At 42.5% G+C, this 21,868-nt stretch overlaps 1 protein-coding gene across 1 annotated transcript; it reads left to right on the top strand.

Moving 5' to 3' along the window:
- The first annotated feature begins 8,515 nt into the window (after positions 1-8,515).
- On the top strand, positions 8,516-20,622 carry LOC127910698 (5-hydroxytryptamine receptor 3A-like). Its single transcript, XM_052475419.1, has 10 exons — positions 8,516-8,620; positions 8,892-8,955; positions 9,462-9,631; positions 9,895-9,939; positions 10,237-10,343; positions 17,878-18,047; positions 18,306-18,478; positions 18,715-18,925; positions 19,528-19,731; positions 20,016-20,622. Exons 1-10 carry the CDS (start codon positions 8,591-8,593, stop codon positions 20,309-20,311), a joined length of 1,470 nt encoding a protein of 489 aa, XP_052331379.1. The 5' UTR covers positions 8,516-8,590; the 3' UTR covers positions 20,312-20,622.
- Positions 20,623-21,868: the final 1,246 nt, after the last annotated feature.

Below are 21,868 nucleotides of genomic sequence, written 5' to 3'. Positions count from 1 at the left end.
TGACAGATGTGTACCTTGTCAGCTCGTGGGTTTGAACTTGCAACCTTCCAGTTACTAGTCCAACACTCTAACCACTAGGCTACCCTGCCACCCCGTTCAGCCCCACAACACAGTAGAAGCCTCATTCAAGTTTCTAAAGACCATTGACATCTAGTGGAACCTTGGGAAGTGCAACTTCATCCATATCATGAAGACCACCACAGGAAGGAGGACCCAGAGTTACCTCTGCAGTAGAGGATAAATTCAAATTCACCAGCCTCAGAAATTGCAGCCCAAATAAATGCTTTACAGAGTTCAAGTAACAGACACATCTCAACATCAACTGTTCAGAGGAGACTGCGTGAATCAGGCCTTAAGGGTCAAATTGCTGCAAACAAACCACTACTAAAGGACACCAATAAGAAGAAGATACTTTCTTGGGCCAAGAAACATGAGCAGGGGACATTAGACCGGTGGAAATCTGTCCTTGGTCTGATGAGTCCAAATTTGAGATTATTGGTTCCAACCGCAGTATCTTTGTGAGACGCAGAGTAGGTGAACGGACGATCTCCGCATGTGTGGTTCCCACTGTGAAGCATGATGGTATGGGGGTGTGTTAAGATAATTTTTATCTATAATGACTAATTATGTATACATTTCAATCAGGATGTACTAATCAGAATACTATTATGTTACTGTATATGTACTAATCAGAATACGATTATGTTACTGTATATGTACTAATCAGAATACTATTATGTTACTGTATATGTATGAATTTTCTTTCTTAATCCTAGTACTGAATATAATGTGTGTAAATATAATCAAGGATTAGAACAATGATGGTCTGTTCCTTGGTAGAAATGAATGAACTAAATCTTCAGACTGGCTAGAAAGCTTATCTACAACGGAAGACCTTGGCTCAGCCATAAATTATATTAAATTGGAAGGGAGACGATTTGGGAAGGCTTGAGATACTGCCTTTGTACCAGGGGGGGAGAAGAGACGGGTTGGTACTGGAACTAATGACGTCATTTTCAGTTTATAACCTGTGGTAACCTGTATCGTGTTCAGTACTCTCGTGAATAAAGGCTGCTATTTGACTTTAAGACCGGGCTCTGTCCATTTCTATAAAATAAGGGTCTTACAAATTCTTATGAATTGACAGTGTTTAATTTGAATTGGGTATTAAAACAGAGGAATTAAATTCCTGCAACTGGGTGCTTTGGTGGTGACACTGTCGGTGATTTATTTAGAGTTCAATAACCAGCATGGCTACCACAGCATTCTGTAGCGATACGCAATCCCATCTGGTTTGCGCTTAGTGGGACTATCATTTGTTTTTCAACAGGACAATGACCCAACACACCTCCAGGCTGTGTAAGGGCAATTTGACCTAGAAGGAGAGTGATGGAGTGCTGCATCAGATGACCTGGCCTCCACAATCACCCGACCTCAACCTAATTGAGATGATTTAGGATGAGTTGGACTGCAGTGTGAAGGAGAAGAAGCCAACAAGTACTCAGCATATGTGGGAACTTCTTCAAGAGAGAATGCCAAGAGTGTGCAAAGCTGTCATCATGGCAAAGGGTGGTTACTTTGAATCATTCAAAATATAAATATATTTTGTTTGTTTAAAACCTTTTTCATTCCAATGTGTTATTTCATAGTTTTGATGTCTTCTCTATTATTCTACAAAGTAGAACATTGTACAAATGAAGAAAACCCCTTGAAAGAGTAGGTATGTCAAAACCTTTGACTGGTTCTGTATGTTTTCTTAACAACAGGTTGTGGTCAATAATATCAAAGGCTACACTGAAATCTAACAGTACAGTTCCCTCAATGTCTACAGTGGTACTGTAGATCTCCTCAATGTCTACAGTGGTACTGTAGATCTCCTCAATGTCTACAGTGGTACTGTAGATCTCCTCAATGTCTACAGTGGTACTGTAGATCTCCTCAATGTCTACAGTGGTACTGTAGATCTCCTCAATGTCTACAGTGGTACTGTAGATCTCCTCAATGTCTACAGTGGTACTGTAGATCTCCTCAATGTCTACAGTGGTATTGTAAAACTCCTCAATGTCTACAGTGGTACTGTAGATCTCCTCAATGTCTACAGTGGTACTGTAGATCTCCTCAATGTATACAGTGGTATTGTAGAACTCCTCAATGTCCACAGTGGGACTGCAGTAAGAACAAGGTCTCCTCCTCCCTGTCTACAATGGTACTGCAGTAAGAACAAGGAGGTCTCCTCCCTGTCTACAATGGTACTGCAGGAAGAACAATGATATTATCTCCTCCCTAACCACAGTGGTACTGCAGGAAGAACAAGGAGGTCTCCTCCCTGTCTACAATGGTACTGCAGTAAGAACAATGATATTATCTCCTCCCTAACCACAGTGGTACTGCAGGAAGAACAATGATATTATCTCCTCCCTAACCACAGTGGTACTGCAGTAAGAACAATGATATTATATCCTCCCTGTCCACAGTGGTACTGCAGTAAGAACAATGATATTATCTCCTCCCTAACCACAGTGGTACTGCAGTAAGAACAATGATATTATCTCCTCCCAGTCCACAGTGGTACTGCAGTAAGAACAATGATATTATCTCCTCCCTGTCCACAGTGGTACTGCAGTAAGAACAATTATATTATCTCCTCCCTAACCACAGTGGTACTGCAGTAAGAACCATGATATTATCTCCTCCCTGTCCACAGTGGTACTGCAGTAAGAACAATGATATTATCTCCTCCCTAACCACAGTGGTACTGCATTAAGAACAATGATATTATCTCCTCCCTGTTCACAGTGGTACTGCAGTAAGAACAATGACATTATCTCCTCCCTAACCACAGTGGTACTGCAGTAAGAACAATGATATTATCTCCTCCCTAACCACAGTGGTACTGCAGGAAGAACAAGGAGGTCTCCTCCCTGTCTACAATGGTACTGCAGTAAGAACAATGATATTGTCTCCTCCCCCTAACCACAGTGGTACTGCAGGAAGAACAATGATATTATCTCCTCCCTAACCACAGTGGTACTGCAGTAAGAACAATGATATTATATCCTCCCTGTCCACAGTGGTACTGCAGTAAGAACAATGATATTATCTCCTCCCTAACCACAGTGGTACTGCAGTAAGAACAATGATATTATCTCCTCCCAGTCCACAGTGGTACTGCAGTAAGAACAATGATATTATCTCCTCCCTGTCCACAGTGGTACTGCAGTAAGAACAATGATATTATCTCCTCCCTAACCACAGTGGTACTGCAGTAAGAACCATGATATTATCTCCTCCCTGTCCACAGTGGTACTGCAGTAAGAACAATGATATTATCTCCTCCCTAACCACAGTGGTACAGCATTAAGAACAATGATATTATCTCCTCCCTGTTCACAGTGGTACTGCAGTAAGAACAATGACATTATCTCCTCCCTAACCACAGTGGTACTGCAGTAAGAACAATGATATTATCTCCTCCCTGTCCACAGTGGTACTGCAGTAAGAACAATGATATTATCTCCTCCCTAACCACAGTGGTACTGCAGTAAGAACCATGATATTATCTCCTCCCTGTCCACAGTGGTACTGCAGTAAGAACAATGATATTATCTCCTCCCTAACCACAGTGGTACTGCATTAAGAACAATGATATTATCTCCTCCCTGTTCACAGTGGTACTGCAGTAAGAACAATGACATTATCTCCTCCCTAACCACAGTGGTACTGCAGTAAGAACAATGATATTATCTCCTCCCTGTTCACAGTGGTACTGCAGTAAGAACAATGACATTATCTCCTCCCTAACCACAGTGGTACTGCATTAAGAACAATGATATTATCTCCTCCCTGTTCACAGTGGTACTGCAGTAAGAACAATGACATTATCTCCTCCCTAACCACAGTGGTACTGCAGTAAGAACAATGATATTATATCCTCCCTGTCCACAGTGGTACTGCAGTAAGAACAATGATATTATCTCCTCCCTAACCACAGTGGTACTGCAGTAAGAACAATGATATTATCTCCTCCCAGTCCACAGTGGTACTGCAGTAAGAACAATGATATTATCTCCTCCCTGTCCACAGTGGTACTGCAGTAAGAACAATGATATTATCTCCTCCCTAACCACAGTGGTACTGCAGTAAGAACCATGATATTATCTCCTCCCTGTCCACAGTGGTACTGCAGTAAGAACAATGATATTATCTCCTCCCTAACCACAGTGGTACTGCATTAAGAACAATGATATTATCTCCTCCCTGTTCACAGTGGTACTGCAGTAAGAACAATGACATTATCTCCTCCCTAACCACAGTGGTACTGCAGTAAGAACAATGATATTATCTCCTCCCTAACCACAGTGGTACTGCAGGAAGAACAAGGAGGTCTCCTCCCTGTCTACAATGGTACTGCAGTAAGAACAATGATATTGTCTCCTCCCTAACCACAGTGGTACTGCAGGAAGAACAATGATATTATCTCCTCCCTAACCACAGTGGTACTGCAGTAAGAACAATGATATTATATCCTCCCTGTCCACAGTGGTACTGCAGTAAGAACAATGATATTATCTCCTCCCTAACCACAGTGGTACTGCAGTAAGAACAATGATATTATCTCCTCCCAGTCCACAGTGGTACTGCAGTAAGAACAATGATATTATCTCCTCCCTGTCCACAGTGGTACTGCAGTAAGAACAATGATATTATCTCCTCCCTAACCACAGTGGTACTGCAGTAAGAACCATGATATTATCTCCTCCCTGTCCACAGTGGTACTGCAGTAAGAACAATGATATTATCTCCTCCCTAACCACAGTGGTACTGCATTAAGAACAATGATATTATCTCCTCCCTGTTCACAGTGGTACTGCAGTAAGAACAATGACATTATCTCCTCCCTAACCACAGTGGTACTGCAGTAAGAACAATGATATTATCTCCTCCCTGTCCACAGTGGTACTGCAGTAAGAACAATGATATTATCTCCTCCCTAACCACAGTGGTACTGCAGTAAGAACCATGATATTATCTCCTCCCTGTCCACAGTGGTACTGCAGTAAGAACAATGATATTATCTCCTCCCTAACCACAGTGGTACTGCATTAAGAACAATGATATTATCTCCTCCCTGTTCACAGTGGTACTGCAGTAAGAACAATGACATTATCTCCTCCCTAACCACAGTGGTACTGCAGTAAGAACAATGATATTATCTCCTCCCTGTTCACAGTGGTACTGCAGTAAGAACAATGACATTATCTCCTCCCTAACCACAGTGGTACTGCAGTAAGAACAATGATATTATCTCCTCCCTGTCCACAGTGGTACTGCAGTTTAACTTATTTGCATAAAGGTAACCTGTTTAAAATTGATTTCCTCTTTCACTGGGATCAATGTATTTTTCAGTTGTTCTTTCTGGTTTGTTTTCTGGTACATAGTTTTGTTGTAAACAGAAAGGTGTTAATCTGTCAATGTTTGTTTTTTAAATAAAAATGTCCCTCTAAAAATACCTTATTACAAGCATGAATGACAACTTTGAGAGAACTTGAATGTTATTATATTACTGAGAATGATCCATTTGACAAATAGGTGCGTAGCCTGCAGCATTACCTGAGTGGTGAGGTTTTACCAACTTGACACAATATAGTATATTATGTTGCATGATACAAGTTTTGTCATTTTTGGAGGTTGCCAATGTCCCTTACTTATGAATAACTTTGGCCTTATTGACAGTGGTGTAAATAACTTATGTAAAAAAATACTTTAACGTACTACCTAAGAGTATTTTGGGGGTATATGTTCTACATATGACTATTTATTTTTTTGCCAACTTTCACTTTTACTTAAATACATTCCTAGTGAAAATAATGTGCTTTTTACTTCATACATTTTCCCTGACACCCAAAACTAAATTTCGACAGGAAAATGGTCCACTTATCAAGAGAACATCCCTGGTCGTCCCTACTGCCTCTGATCTGGAGGACTCACTAAACAGAGAACATCCCTGGTCATCCCTACTGCCTCTGATCTGGAGGACTCACTAAACAGAGAACATCCCTGGTCATCCCTACTGCCTCTGATCTGGAGGACTCACTAAACAGAGAACATCCCTGGTCATCCCTACTGCCTCTGATCTGGCGGACTCACTAAACAGAGAACATCCCTGGTCATCCCTACTGCCTCTGATCTGGCGGACTCACTAAACAGAGAACATCCCTGGTCATCCCTACTGCCTCTGATCTGGCGGACTCACTAAACAGAGAACATCCCTGGTCATCCCTACTGCCTCTGATCTGGCTGACTCACTAAACAGAGAACATCCCTGGTCATCCCTACTGCCTCTGATCTGGCGGACTCACTAAACAGAGAACATCCCTGGTCATCCCTACTGCCTCTGATCTGGCGGACTCACTAAACAGAGAACATCCCTGGTCATCCCTACTGCCTCTGATCTGGCGGACTCACTAAACAGAGAACATCCCTGGTCATCCCTACTGCCTCTGATCTGGCTGACTCACTAAACAGAGAACATCCCTGGTCATCCCTACTGCCTCTGATCTGGCGGACTCACTAAACAGAGAACATCCCTGGTCATCCCTACTGCCTCTGATCTGGCGGACTCACTAAACAGAGAACATCCCTGGTCATCCCTACTGCCTCTGATCTGGCGGACTCACTAAACAGAGAACATCCCTGGTCATCCCTACTGTCTCTGATCTGACTCACTAAACAGAGAACATCCCTGGTCATCCCTACTGCCTCTGATCTGGCGGACTCACTAAACAGAGAACATCCCTGGTCATCCCTACTGCCTCTGATCTGGCGGACTCACTAAACAGAGAACATCCCTGGTCATCCCTACTGCCTCTGATCTGGCGGACTCACTAAACAGAGAACATCCCTGGTCATCCCTACTGCCTCTGATCTGGCGGACTCACTAAACAGAGAACATCCCTGGTCATCCCTACTGCCTCTGATCTGGCGGACTCACTAAACAGAGAACATCCCTGGTCATCCCTACTGCCTCTGATCTGGCGGACTCACTAAACAGAGAACATCCCTGGTCATCCCTACTGCCTCTGATCTGGCGGACTCACTAAACACAAATGCTTCATTTGTAAATTAGGTCTGAGTGTTGGATTGTGCCCCTGCCGATCCGTAACTAAATAAAAACAATACAATTGTGACGTCTCGTTTGCTTAACAGGAGGAATTTGGAAAATGATTTATACTTTTACATTTGAGCAATTCCATGTACGTTTGATAAATAAGTATATTTAAAAACAAATACTTAAAAACTTTTACTCAAGTAGTATTTTACTTGGTGACCACATTTTACTTGAGTCATATTCTATTAAGGAATCTTTACTTTAACTCAGAATGACAAATGAGTACTTTTTCCAACACTGCTTATTGATTAGGTACCATTGATACTATAGCATTTAATCCTGTGCATGTGCTCTTCTTACCCTTGTCTTTCTTACCATCTCTCTTTCATTCTCTCTTTATCTCTCATTATTTATTTCTCTCTTTCTTTCATTCGTTATCTCCCTCTTCCTTTGCTCTCTGTCCCTCTCTCTCTCTGATTCTCTCTTTCCTTCTCTCTCAATCCCTCTTTCCTTAGGTCATGAACTAATTCCAGGACTCATATTATCACCCATCTATAATTAAATTATCAGCCTATATATTGTATCAGACACGAGATAGAAAATAAACATTACCATGCAATTCACAACACAAGTTACATAACAAATGATTTGGGTGGGAGAGCTGAATGGGGGGACATTGGGACACCTGTTCCTTTGTGTGCTGAGGTGAACCCCCAGCTCATTTCCATAGCCCAGTACATGTATTGTCTGCAGAGCTGTGGTACACTATCGTCCGATGCCCACTGGTTGCACTTGTTGCGTAGGTTGGTACACCACAGCTCTGAGGTGAAATGTCCCCTAGGTACAGGTCTAGGAGCAGACTCTCCTCCCCCAATCCTAACCTTAAGCATTAGTGTGGAAAATGATACACTGACTCAGGATCAGCATCTAGGGGCAACTTCACCCTCCACCACAGCCATTTACTGTGGCTCACGCCTGTTTTGTATCCAACACCCTGCAGGTAAAGTAGCTCTGTACCAAAAGAGTTCACCTGCTCTACTGACCACCTCATTTGCCCCAAGGTTTATGGATCTCACTCATGGTCTTCTCTGTTGCTAGGAATATTGCTAGAAATATATATATATATTTATTTATTTATTTTTACAATTCCTATGTTGAGTTTATTGTAGAATCAAGAAATCACTGACTCTTTGTGTCACTTCTAACGTATCAGAGATCTTTGTTGCAGGAGAACTGTGTTCAAACTTGAAAGTCAGTCTGGAGCTGTAAGATTTTCTGTGGATTCTCCAACAGCAACTTATGATATGACATGACAATACATCAACATGAGTGTTTAACTATGCAAATTAGTCTGTATATATACACAATGTGTTCCAGCTGGTGAAGAGGTGCCATCGATGGGTGTTAGGAAACAAAGCTTTGCTCTGAACAGTTCTTCAGCCATATGATCGAAACGGTCAAGAACTTGTAGCTTGCTGCTTAATGGCAGCCAAGGATTTTTCCAAAATGGAGGTAAATATCTTTCATTCTAATGCCTTTCGTGACAATTAGGGTACGTTACCTAAGTTGTGTGTCTGTGTGTTGTGCTTCAATGCATTACTGTAAATGGTCAAAACATTTGTTTGGTGTCTTTTTAGGTAAATTAAGTTGTGAATTCATTAAGTAATTCATGGTGTTATACACATTGTGTTAATTATCAAACATACACTAAACAATGGACCGTATCTCTAAAATACAGTTTGACCTTTGAACCTAACAGTGATTTTTTAAATGACTATTTCAGTCTCAACGATGGTGGGTCAGTTCCCACCAGGTTCTGTTCATCATCTGCTGCATCATGGTACAGGGTAGGTACAGCTTGGACACGGGAAAATAAAAAGTCAAGTCAACTAATTTAAGTAAACTTAAAGTATTATATTTGAGTAATAGTTTGTTTTCATTTATTCTTTAGTTTTATGTTCACTTTTTTATATTACTTGCGGTATCTGATACCTTAACGATCAAGTTCTTAACATAATGTATTTGTGGGTTTGCAGTCAACTCATTTCACTATCATATCAAAATGTAGCAAGGTCTTCATCATTCAAACAAGATTCAAATAATGATATCTACAGTAGGCAAGAACCCCAAAATTAAAGACTTTTCACTGAAGATGAACAGATATTTGACATAATTTACCAGATTCTTGTATCCAGAGCAACATACAGTAGTGAGTGAATACATTTTCATCCTTGTCCCGCGTGGAATTGAACCCACAACTCTGGCATTGCAGCACCATGTTTTACCAACTGAGGAACACAGGGTCATTACAAACCCACAATATAAAGCAGCATGGTTACCATTGTTTCCCCAGCGCCATGCCTGAGATGTAAGATAGTGGTGAACTGCACCAACCCCAACACCATATCCCTTCTGGCTGCCCTGGAGAACGTCATGACATTGTACTCCATACGACCTGTCATGAACCTCTCAACCCCCACCAACATCAGCATGTACTTCACTCTCTACGGCATCCTGGGTGTGGTAAGGAGTAGTAGGACAGCATGGTATCCTGGGTGTGGTAAGGAGTAGTAGGACAGCATGGTATCCTGGGTGTGGTAAGGAGTAGTAGGACAGCATGGTATCCCTTTCAACTACTTCACCTGAGGAGACATACCATTAAATCCATCAATGTATTTGACATGTGCAATATAGTTCTGAATGTTCTTCCACATCCTGTTTTGTAGACTTATGTAAAATGTGGCTTTATTGCTTTTACTTTGTAGGAAAACTAATTCTCTTTTCAGGAAGAAAAAGCACAACTGTTGTACACCTACATTTGGCTGGTGAAGGTGAGCGTATTATTTTATTATTATTGCAAGTATACGTAGTGTATGGTGTGTATGGGGGTCATTATCAATGTGCACTTTGGTTTCTGATTCTCCTACAGCACCTGTGTTAAGGACGTTACTTCACATTACTTCATATTTGTTGGGGCACCAATATGTACTGGATAGCAATAGGGATATATATTTGGTTAAAACTAAAAAATATATTTTATCTTTGAATGTATTACAATCCTAACATCATATTATAATTTTGAATGCTGTTTACAAACACATTGCATTGTTCCTAATGTGTTGTTTTAGGAATGGGAGAATGAATTTTTCAGCTGGGACCCAGTCCAATGCGGCTCTGCCAATATTTCTCTCCCCAGGGAAAGGTTCTGGTCACCAGATGTGGTAATCAATGAATTGTGAGTATAGTATAGTTATATTCTATATAGATACGATATATTTATTTTTTTGATGAAACATTGACTTTGGTCTTACTGATATTAGCCCATAGAAAGAAATATAAAGAGATCTGAGATCTGAGAGCTAAATGAAAGATACAGCAGCGTAGCCTAGTGGTTAGCGCGTTGGACTAGTAACCGGAAGGTTGCGAGTTCAAACCCCCGAGCTGACAAGGTACAAATCTGTCATTCTGCCCCTGAACAGGCAGTTAACCCACTGTTCCCAGGCCGTCATTGAAAATAAGAATATGTTCTTAACTGACTTGCCTGGTTAAATAAAGGTAAAATCAAAAAAATAAAAATCAGGAAAGGTATCATTGTTTTTTACCCACTTTTAAACTCTTTTTTTTTGGCACTAAAACTGATTCAATATACACTGAACAAAAATATAAACACGACATGCAACAATTTCAACCATTTTACTGAGTTACAGTTCAAAAGAGGAAATCAGTCAATTGAAATATATTCATTAGACCCTAATCTATGGATTTCACATGATTGAGAATACAGATATGTATATATTGATTACAGATACCTTAAAAAAAAACATAACAAATGGGCCTCACAATGGGCCTAAGGATGGGCCCTGCGGTACTTTTGTGCATTCAAATTGACAATTGATCAAATTGTGTTCGTTGTCCGTAACTTATGCCTGCGCATACCATAACCCCACTGTCACCATAGAGCACTCTGTTCACAATGTTCACAATGTTCACAATGTTCACAATGTTCACAATGTTGGCGTCAGGAAACCACTAGCCCTCACAACGCCATACCCATGGCCTGCGCTTGTGTGGCCGGTTGGACGTACTGCGAGATTCTCTAAAACGACATTGGAGGCAGCTTATGGTGGAGAAATTAACATTCAAATCTCTGCCAACAGCTCTGGTGGACATGCCTGCAGTCAGCATGCCAATTGCACGCTCCCTCAAAACTTGAGACATCTCTTGTGACATAACTACCCCTTTTACAGAGGCCCTTTATTGTCCCCAGCACAAGGTGCACCTGTGTAATAATCATGCTGTATAATCCGTTTCTAATCCATCCACCTGACACATGTGGCATATCAAGGCATATCAAGAAACTGATTATATTCTGCAAAGCTGTCAAGGTGGCTACTTTGAAGAATCTCACATATATATATAAATATATATATATATATTTCACCTTTATTTAACCAGGGTAGGCCAGTTGAGAACACCTTTATTTAACCATGTAGGCTAGTTGAGAACACCTTTATTTAACCATGTAGGCTAGTTGAGAACACCTTTATTTAACCATGTAGGCTAGTTGAGAACACCTTTATTTAACCATGTAGGCTAGTTGAGAACACCTTTATTTAACCATGTAGGCTAGTTGAGAACACCTTTATTTAACCAGGTAGGCTAGTTGAGAACACCTTTATTTAACCAGGTAGGCTAGTTGAGAACACCTTTATTTAACCAGGTAGGCTAGTTGAGAACAAGTTCTCATTTACAACTGCGACCTGGCCAAGATATATTAAAGCAGTGTGACACAAACAACAACACAGAGTTACACATGGAGTAAAATAAACATACAGTCAATAATACAGTAGAAAAGTCTATATACAGTGTGAGCAAATGAGGTAAGATAAGGGAGGTAAGGCAATAAATAGGCCATAGTGGCAAAATAATTAAGATCAGAAATTGGCTTTGGGGGTGACCAGTGAAATATACCTGCTGGAGCGCGTGCTACGGGTGGGTGCTGCTACGGTGACCAGTGAGCTGAGATAAGGCGGGGCTTTACCTAGCAATGACGTATAGATGACCTGGAGCCAGTGGGTTTGGCGAATGGACAGGCGAGGGCCAGCCAACGAGCATATAGGTCGCAGTGGTGGGTAGTATATGGGGCTTTGGTGACAAAACGGAGGGCACTGTGATAGACTGCATCCAATTTATTGAGTAGAGTGTTGGAGGCTATTTTGTAAATGACATCGCCGAAGTCAAGGATCGGTAGGATAGTCAGTTTTTACGAGGGTATGTTTGGCAGCATGAGTGAAAGATACTTTGTTGCGAAATAGGAAGCCGATTCTAGATTTAATTTTGGTTTGTAGATGCTTAATGTGAGTCAGGAAGGACAGTTTACAGTTTTACTTGCATTTAAGAGCAGTTGGAGGCCACAGAAGGAGAGTTGTATGGCATTGAAGCTCCATACAGTCAATAATACAGTCTGGAGGTTAGTTTACAGCACATATGTCAGAGTCAAGGCCCGCGGGCCAAATCCGGCCCGATCAGAAGGTTTTTTACGGCCCCTGGGATGATCTTGATTTATTATTAGAACCGGCCCGCAGACCGCAGCAAGCCGACAGCCCGCAGATCTTTTACACGCACCAATACTACATTTCCCACAATGCAACGGTGGCGCACCGAGCAGTAGGCTGCTTCATTTCAATATTTATTGGCACAGCAGTTGTCAGCATCACAGTAAAATTAACTTTCAGATACCCATCAAAAATGGCAAAACGGAAGGTGGACACTGAGAACCGGGGTTTCAAACAAGGTGGGAGTCGGAGTATTTGTTCACGGAGGTAGCTGGAAAACCTGTGTGTCTTCTGTGTGGAGAAAGTGTGGCGGTACTGAAAGAGTATAATCTGAGACGACATTATGAAACGAAACACGCGGACAAAAACAAGAATATGGACATGGAACAAAGGCTACAAAAGGCAGAGGAATTAAAAACGAGGCCTCAAATCTCGACAGGCTCTGTTCAAAAAGCCAAATCACAAGGCCAGGCTGCTGTCAAGGCCAGTTTTATTTTGGCAGAAGAGATCGAAATCAGCCCGGCCATTTACGGAGGGGGATTTCATCAAAAACTGCATGATTAAAGTTTGTGATATATTTGCCCAGAAAAAATCAACTCTTTTTAAATGTGAGTCTGAGCAGAAACACCATTGCCAGTGAGTAGACCAGTTGTCCATCAATCTAAAAGAGCAGCTTGTGAAAAAGGGAAAGATTTCATTGCATATTCCTTGGCTGTGGATGAGAGCACCGACATTTCTGACATTGCCCAGTTGTCAATTTTCATCCTGCTGAGTGGACTCCAGCCTAAGCGTGACAGAGGAGTTTTTGGCTTTACGTCCTATGCATGGCACAACTACGGGGCATGATTTGTATGAAGAGGTGTCAAGATGTGTAAATGAGATGGAGCTGCCTTGGGAAAAACTCGTGGGTTTGACAACCGACTACACCTGCGATGTGTGGACACAGGAGCGGACTGGTGGCGAAGATACGGGAAAAGATGCAAGAGGAAAACGCGACAGGTGAGCTGACAGCTTATCATTGTATCATACACCAGGAAGCGTTGTGCGGTAAAGCCTTGAAAATGGAGCATGTAATGAGCATCATCACGCGCACAGTTAACTTTATCAGAGCCAAAGGTTTGAATCACCGCCAGTTCAAGGCATTTCTGACGGAGTTAGAAACGGAGCATGGTGATTTGCCTTATCACACAGAGGTGCGATGGCTAAGCCAGGGAAAGGTGCTTCAAAGATGTTTCGAGCTTCGTGAGGAGATTTGTCTGTTCTTGGACAGCAAAGGGAAAGACACAACACAACTCCCTGAGGCGAAATGTTTCTGTGTGAAATGGCTTTTCTGTGTGACATTACGAGTCATCTGAATGCAATGAACTTGCAGCTGCAGGGTCGGGATCGTGTCATCTCTGATATGTACAGTACAGTGAAGGCATTTAAAACCAAACTGACTCTGTGGGAGACGCAGATGCGGAAAGAAAATTTGAGCCACTTTCCCAGCTGCCAGACCATGAAAGAGAAGCTCTCTACCAGTGCGTTCCCGAGCGCACAGTTGGCTGATAAAATAGGTATGCTTGCCGCTGACTTTCGAGCTTGATTTGCTGACTTTGAAGCACAAAAGCAGGTTGAACTGCTTCGGTAACCCATTTGCTGTTGACGTGGAAAGCTCACCACCAAACCTCCAAATGGAGTTGATTGACCTCCAATGCAATGATGCACTGAGGGCAAAATATGCGGCAGTGGGTGGGTGCGGTAGTTGGCCCGTTTCCTCCCCGACACAATGCCCCAGCTGCGCATCCAGGCTGCTCAAACGTTGTCTATGTTTGGCAGCACATACCTGTGTGAACAACTGTTTTCTTTGATGAACTTGAACAAAACATCACACAGAAGTCGACTTACTGCTGAACACCTCCACTCAATTTTGAGGATTTTCTCAGCTCAGAGCCTTACCCCGAACATTGATGAACTTGTGGAAAAGATGGGACACCACCAAGTATCACCCTCAACCTCAAACAAGTGAACATTACTGTGCAATCACATATTTAGAGTTTTTACTCAGTTCAAGTTTAAAAGTTAAAGTTTAATATTTGTTTTCACTGCATGTTACTTCTCCTTAAACAAAGTGTTGTTTTTGATTAATAGATTTTTGCACTTTATTTTATTGTATTTCAATCCAATTATATTTTAAAAATATTTCAGTTGAGTGGATGATAGAAAATTGCTATTATTGTTTTTTCTTTGAAGTAAATTTAGCCCACTTTTGCTAAAATAGAAAATATAGGCTACTGATGGTGCCTTGAATACCGGTTTCTTTCATTTAATGTTCATGTTATGGGGATTTTTATATAAAGGAAATTTGTCTTTTGTGTCTGTTGAAAATTAAAGATTACTGACAGAGCCATAAGAAAATATTGCTTTATTTATCTGATCATATTGGAATATATTTGTTAGGTTTTCAGTAGGTTCAATTAGGTTCACTAGACTATATGCGTCATTTAAAAATGTTTCAATGAACATTCGAACATTCCGGCCCTCGGCTTGTAGCTAAATTTTTTATTTGGCCCTCCGTCCATTTGACTTTGACACCCCTGGTTTACAGTGTCCAATCTGTAAACAGTGTCCAAAGTCAAAAGTAAAAAGAAGTAAAAAGAATAGTGTCGTCTGCGTAAAGGTGGATCAGAGAATCACCAGCAGCAAGAGCGACATCAATGATGTATACAGAGAAAAGAGTCGGCCTGAGAATTGAACCCTGTGGCACCCCCATAGAGATTGCCAGAGGTCCGGGCAACAGGCCCTCCGATTTGACACACTGAACTCTGTCTGAGAAGTAGTTGGTGAACCAGGCGAGGCAGTCATTTGAGTAACCAAGGCTATTGAGTCTGCCGATAAGAATGTGGGGAGTGACAGAGTTGAAAGCCGGTCGATGAAGACGGCTGCACAGTACTGTCTTTTTTCGATGGCGGTTATGATATCGTTTAGGATCTTGGGCGTGGCTGAGGTGCACCCATGAACAGCTTAGAAACCAGATTGCATAGCGGAGAAGGTACGGTGGGATTCGAAATGGTCGGTGATTTGTTTGTTAACTTGGCATTCAAAGACCTTAGAAAGGCAGGTTAGGATAGATATAGGTCTGTAGCAGTTTGGGTCTAGAGTGTCTCCCCCTTTGAAGAGGGGGATGACCGCGGCAGATTTCCAATCTTTGGGGATCTCAGACGATAAGAAAGAGAGGTTGAACTGTCTAGTAATAGGGGTTGCAACAATTTTGGCGGTTAATTTTAGAGAGGGTCCAGATTGTCTTTCAGAACATCAGCTATCTGGATTTGGGTGAAGGAGAAATGGGGGAGGCTTGGGCAAGTTGCTGTGGCGGTGCAGGGCTGTTGACCGGGGTAAGAGTAGCCAGGTGGAAAGCATGGCCAGTCGTAGAAAAATGCTTCTTGAAATTCTCAATTATCGTAGATTTATCGGTGGTGACAGTGTTTCCTAGCCTCAGTGCAGGGCAGCTCGGAGGAGGTGCTCTTATTCTCCATGGACTTTAGAGTTCCAGAACTTTTTGGAGTTTGTGCTACAGGATGCAAATTTCTGTTTGAAAAAGCTGACCTTTGCTTTACTGCCTGTGTATATTGCCTGTGTATATTGGTTCCCAACTTCCCTGAAAAGTTGCATATTGCGGGGGCTATTCAATGCTAATGGAGTACGCCACAGGATGTTTTTGTGCTGGTCAATATCAGTCAGGTCTGAAGTGAACCAAGGGCTATATCTGTTCCTGGTTCTACATTTTTTGAATGGGGCATGCTTATTTAAGATGGTGAGGAAAGCACTTTTAAAGAACAACCAGGCATCCTCTACTAACGGAATGAGGTAAATATCCTTCCAGGATACCCAGGCTAGGTCGATTAGAAAGGCCTGCTCACTGAAGTGTTTTAGGGAGCGTTTTACAGTGATGAGGGGTGGTCATTTGACCGCAGACCCATTACGGACACAGGCAATGAGGCAGTCATCCCTGAGATCTTGGTTGAAGACAGAAGAGGTGTATTCGAAGGGCAGATTGGTTAGGATGATATCTATAAGGGTGCCCGTGTTTACGGATTTGGGGTTGTACCTAGTAGGTTCATTGATAATTTGTGTGAGATTGAGGGCATCTAGCTTAGATTGTAGGATGGCCAGGGTGTTGAGCATGTCCCAGTTTAGGTCACCTAACAGCACGAGCTCTGTAGATAGATGGGGGGCAATCAATTAACAGATGGTGTCCAGGGCACAGCTGGGGGCAGAGGATGGTCTATAGCAAGCGGCAGTAGTGAGAGACTTGTTTCTGGAAAGATGGATTTTTAAAAATAGAAGCTCAAATTGGATAGTAAGACTGAACTCTGCAGGCTAACTCTGCCCCTTTTGGCAGTTCGTGTCACGGTCATCCTCCTCTTCATCTGAAGAGGAGAGGCGAGAAGGATCGGAGGACCAATATGCAGCGTGATATGTGTTCATGTTGAATGTTTAATTAAAGAAAGGAACACTGAAACACTATACAAAAACAGTAAACAAAATAAAAACCGTGAAGCTAATGAGAGCTGCGCTGAAACAAGCCATCAACATAGACAATCACCCACAAACAAACAGTGCAACCCAGGCTACCTAAGTATGATTCTCAATCAGAGACAACTAATGACACCTGCCTCTGATTGAGAACCCTACTAGGCCGAAACATAGAAATACCCAAATCATAGAAAAACAAACATAGACTGCCCACCCAACTCACGCCCTGACCATACTAAATAAATACAAAACAAAGGAAATAAAGGTCAGAACGTGACAGTTCTATCTTATGAGAAAATGTTATAGTTAGGGATGGACATTTCAGGGGTTTTGGTGGTTGGCAGAATGTGATAAGGCAGTGAATAAAACACTTAGGGAGGAGGAGGCTTCTAATATTAACATGCATGAAACAAAGCACTGCAATTACTCAGACACCATTCCTTTGGCTCTGCTACTACCGAACGTTGAGTTCTCTATATTTCTAGCATTACTATTGTTTCAGAGAATACTTAATGTTTTACTCATAGGATTATTCTTATTATAATTTTGAGGGGGGGAGGATATCCTTACAAACGTTTGAATTCTGTCCCTTTTTATTGCACTTGTAACAGATTCAGTCACTATTAAAAAATATAAAACATATGATTTATATCCTGCCCATGGTTTGAAATCGTCCCCCTATTTCACCCTGTTTTACAGTATGGATGAAAACAGAGCTCCCATCGTCCCTTATGTGTACATTAAGCACACTGGTATAGTGCGAGACGCCAACCCTGTCAGAGTGGTTAGCTCCTGTAACCTGGACATCTACACCTTCCCCTTTGACGTCCAGAACTGCACCTTCACCTTCAACTCCTACATCCACCGCGGTAAGACGTCAGACGCCAAACCCATCGCTCCTTCTCTCCCAAAAGAACATCCTGACTCTTGTGATCTGAAATGATAGATGTGAAACAGGGTGGACATCGAGTCCATTGAAGTTTTTGATAAATTACTTGGTGTCAACCAAGGGATCCGTTTGCTATTAGGCCCGAGTTTAGCATCCCCTCAGTACAGATCATGTTCTGCTTCCATATAGGTTCAGCCCATTCATCCCAGGATAACCCATTCATTTATCTCCCCTGCAGTGTCGGACATAAGGATTATTTTAGGGAAGAAGGTGGAGGACATCCTGAAACGCTCCATTAGCGTGTTGTCCACCGAAGGGGAGTGGGAGCTGATGGACATCAAATCCAGGAGGTTCAATTTATCAGCACTCTATCAGGGAGAAAGCAACCCCTATGATGAGCTCTGCTTCTACGTACGAACCCAAAGCACTGCAATTTCTCAGACGCCAGTAATTTGGCTCTACTACTACAGAACGTTGAGTTCTCTATATTCCGAGCATAACAATTGTTTCAGAGAGTACTTCCTGTTTCACACATAGGATGCTAACCCAGCTAATTATGGCTTTGTCTTCTCTGAAATGGGAATATGTTGCATAACACCAAATCACCTTTGAAGGTTGAAATTGACCATTGTGTCTCTAAACTGTAGATTGTCCTGAGGCGCAGAGCAACCCTCTACGTGGTGAACCTCCTGATCCCCAGCTGCTTCCTCATCACTGTGGATCTCTTCAGCTTCCTGCTGCCTCCCCAGAATGTGGACCGCTCCTCCTTCAAGATGAGCCTTATTTTTGGTTACTCCGTCTTCCTGCTCATCGTGAATGACCTGCTGCCAGTCACAGGAAGCACCATACCATTGATAAGTGAGTATGAGAGCCTCCCAGGTGGCACATCGCAGTGTTAGATGTGCCACCAAAAACTCTGGGATCGAGCCCCGGCTCTGTCGCAGCCAGCTGTGACCGGGAGGTCCATGGGGCGACGCAGAGCATTGTCCTGATTAGGGGGGGTTTGGCTGGCAGGGTTATCCTTGTCTCATCATGCACTAGTGACTCCTATGGCGGGCTGGGTGCAGTGCAGGTGTATGGTGTTTCCTACGGCACATTGGGTTGGATGTGCTGGCTTCTGGGTTGGATGTACTGGCTTCTGGGTTGTGTCAAGAAGCAGTGCGGCTAGGTTGGGTTATGTTTCAGAGGATGCATGGCTCTCGAACTTAGCCTCTCCTGAGTCTGTGCGGGAGGTGCAGTGATGAGACAAGACTAACTACTACCAATTGGATACCATGAAAAGGGGGACAAAAAAAGATAAGTGAGTAAAACATGAAAACATATGTACTGGAAACACCATTTTTGTCGTAAGTCATAGAGGTAGATGTTCCCTTTGTGTTATTTAATTAGCTGAAGTCCACTTCCTTTGTCCTCCTAAGAGTTGCTGAATATTTTCCTCTCTTCACCTCCTGCACATGCAGATGTGTTCTTCGCCATCTGCTTGGCTCTGATGGTGGCCAGCCTGCTGGAGACTATTCTCATCACCAACCTCCTGGTCGGCTCCAGTAACTTCCACCCAGTGCCTGGCTGGGTCCGAGTGCTCGTCCTGCGCTTCATGGGCACCCTCGTCTGGCTGCCTCAGAAATCCAGAGAGGACAAGATCATCCTCAATCCAGTTGCAAGAGGTACCCTGTCTGATCCTCCAGGGATTTACAATTACACAGACTTTCATTCAGTTAGCAGATCCTTGTCCTGTCCAACCCAATGCAATATAGTGAAAGTGTTTAATCACAGGCCTGAACAGTAACATAAATGCAGGAAACACTCTGATGCATTTTTCCAGACACTTGACTAGTCTAAGGTCCGACCTTAGACAGAATGGTACTACCCACGTTTATCAATAATTTGTCTCATTAGGAGGTATATTCATAATTTCACCTTTCTCCCTTCCTTCCCTCTTGTCTCTAAGAAACAGACGTGAAAGTCTGCCCTCTAGTGTTGGTGGAGAGACAGGTTCAAACAGGAGAACCAGGTAAGATGTGGGCAGAGGCAGGCGATCCAGCCCTGGTGGAGCTGAGGAATCTGGGCAATGAGCTCCAGTCCATCCGCCTCCAGGTGGCCCAGCATGTGGACGGGAACCAGATCTCCCAGGACTGGATGCAGGTGGGCTACATCCTCGACCGGCTGCTGTTTGGCGTCTACTGCATCTTCATCACCTTCAGCTTCATCGTCATCCTCAGCGTTTGGAGTAATTATCTGAAGTAATTCGTACAACCAGTGATGTTATTAAAAAAATAGGTGGTTAAACGCCATTCGTTGTGAAAAAAGTAACGCTCCCTATATTTTCTTAGCGTTTTTTCATGATAGGTGGCAAAATATTTGTGTAAAATACAAAATGTGAGGAAATAGTGCTTACCCTCCACTACACCACCGTGTACAAGACTTAGGAGTCTCCCATGTTGTCAACTGCTGTTTAAATTTTAAAACAATTACCTTAAAATTATTATAACTTTAACAATTGTTTGTTTTATCTTTTGCCTGCACTGAGTTGGTGTGTGGACTTGTATATTACTATATTAGAGGAAATATATTTTTATTTGACAAATAAACATACTTTCACAAAAATCACTGTTTCATTACTAACAACAATTCATTGGGGTCATCTGAGACGTTTTCTGAATTGTAATGTTGAATCAATGATGATGAAGATGAAGATCTGTCACGCAAGACACGGATCAATGACATGCAAAGTAGGGGATCATCCAATAACCACATCCTTATTTGATTAGAGTGTCGACATACAGGAAGTTATTTTGGTGTATTTTATTAGGATCCCCATTAGCTGTTACAAAAGCAGCAGCCACTCTTCCTGGGGTCCATACAATGCTCTTAGTTTTAGAGATGTTCACTTCCAGTTTATTACTGGCCACCCATTCCAAATCTGACTACAACTCCTTGTTAAGGGTTTCAGTCACTTCATTAGCTGTGTTTGCTGAAACGCACATGGTTGAATCATCAGTATACATAGACACACAGACATCAGGGTAGCCTAGTGGTTAGAGCGTTGGACTAGCAACCGGAAGGTTGCAAGTTCAAACCCCCGAGCTGACAAGGTACAAATCTGTCGTTCTGCCCCTGAACAGGCAGTTAACCCACTGTTCCTAGGCCGTCATTGAAAATTGAAAATAAGACTTTGGGTGGTGGTCTATGTGTATCTGGTAAGACAAGGGGTGGTATATGTATATCTGGTAAGACAAGGGGCGGTGGTATATGAATATCTGGTAAGACAAGGGGTGGTGGTATATGAATATCTGGTAAGACAAGGGGTGGTGGTATATGTCTGGTAAGACAAGGGGCGGTGGTCTATGAATATCTGGTAAGACAAGGGGCGGTGGTCTATGAATATCTGGTAAGACAAGGGTCGGTGGTCTATGAATATCTGGTAAGACAAGGGGCAGCCTGGTATATGTCTGGTAAGACAAGGGGTTTGGTGGTCTATGAATATCTGGTAAGACAAGGGTTTACATCAGCCTATGTATATTTGGTAAGACAAGGGGCGGCAGTCTATGTATATTTCAAACAGGTAAGACAAGGGACGGCAGCCTATGTTTGATATTTGGTAAGACAACCAGGGGCGGACAGCCTATGTAGATTTGTAAACAAGAGCTGGTGCAAACCTCTAGAATCTAAGGAAGTCTTAAGGATTTATAGGATTTGCACCTCGCCGGGGTTATCTCATGATAAGCTGTAGACCACACTATTTACCAAGAGAGTTTACATCTATGTTTTTCGTAGCTGTCTATATACCATCGCAGACCGATG

This window comes from Oncorhynchus keta, chromosome 22 (assembly GCF_023373465.1).
Source record: "Oncorhynchus keta strain PuntledgeMale-10-30-2019 chromosome 22, Oket_V2, whole genome shotgun sequence".
NCBI lineage: Eukaryota > Metazoa > Chordata > Actinopteri > Salmoniformes > Salmonidae > Oncorhynchus > Oncorhynchus keta.
This window is presented reverse-complemented; position numbering and strand designations above follow the sequence as displayed.

Excerpts from the sequence above, each read along its gene's own strand:
- LOC127910698 (XM_052475419.1), top strand. The coding sequence starts at position 8,591 with ATGGCAGCCAAGGATTTTTCCAAAATGGAG. Across the intron at positions 9,632-9,894 it reads TCTACGGCATCCTGGGTGTG|GAAGAAAAAGCACAACTGTT; the intron begins GTAAGGAGTAGT and ends TTCTCTTTTCAG. Across the intron at positions 18,926-19,527 it reads AAGCACCATACCATTGATAA|ATGTGTTCTTCGCCATCTGC; the intron begins GTGAGTATGAGA and ends CTGCACATGCAG.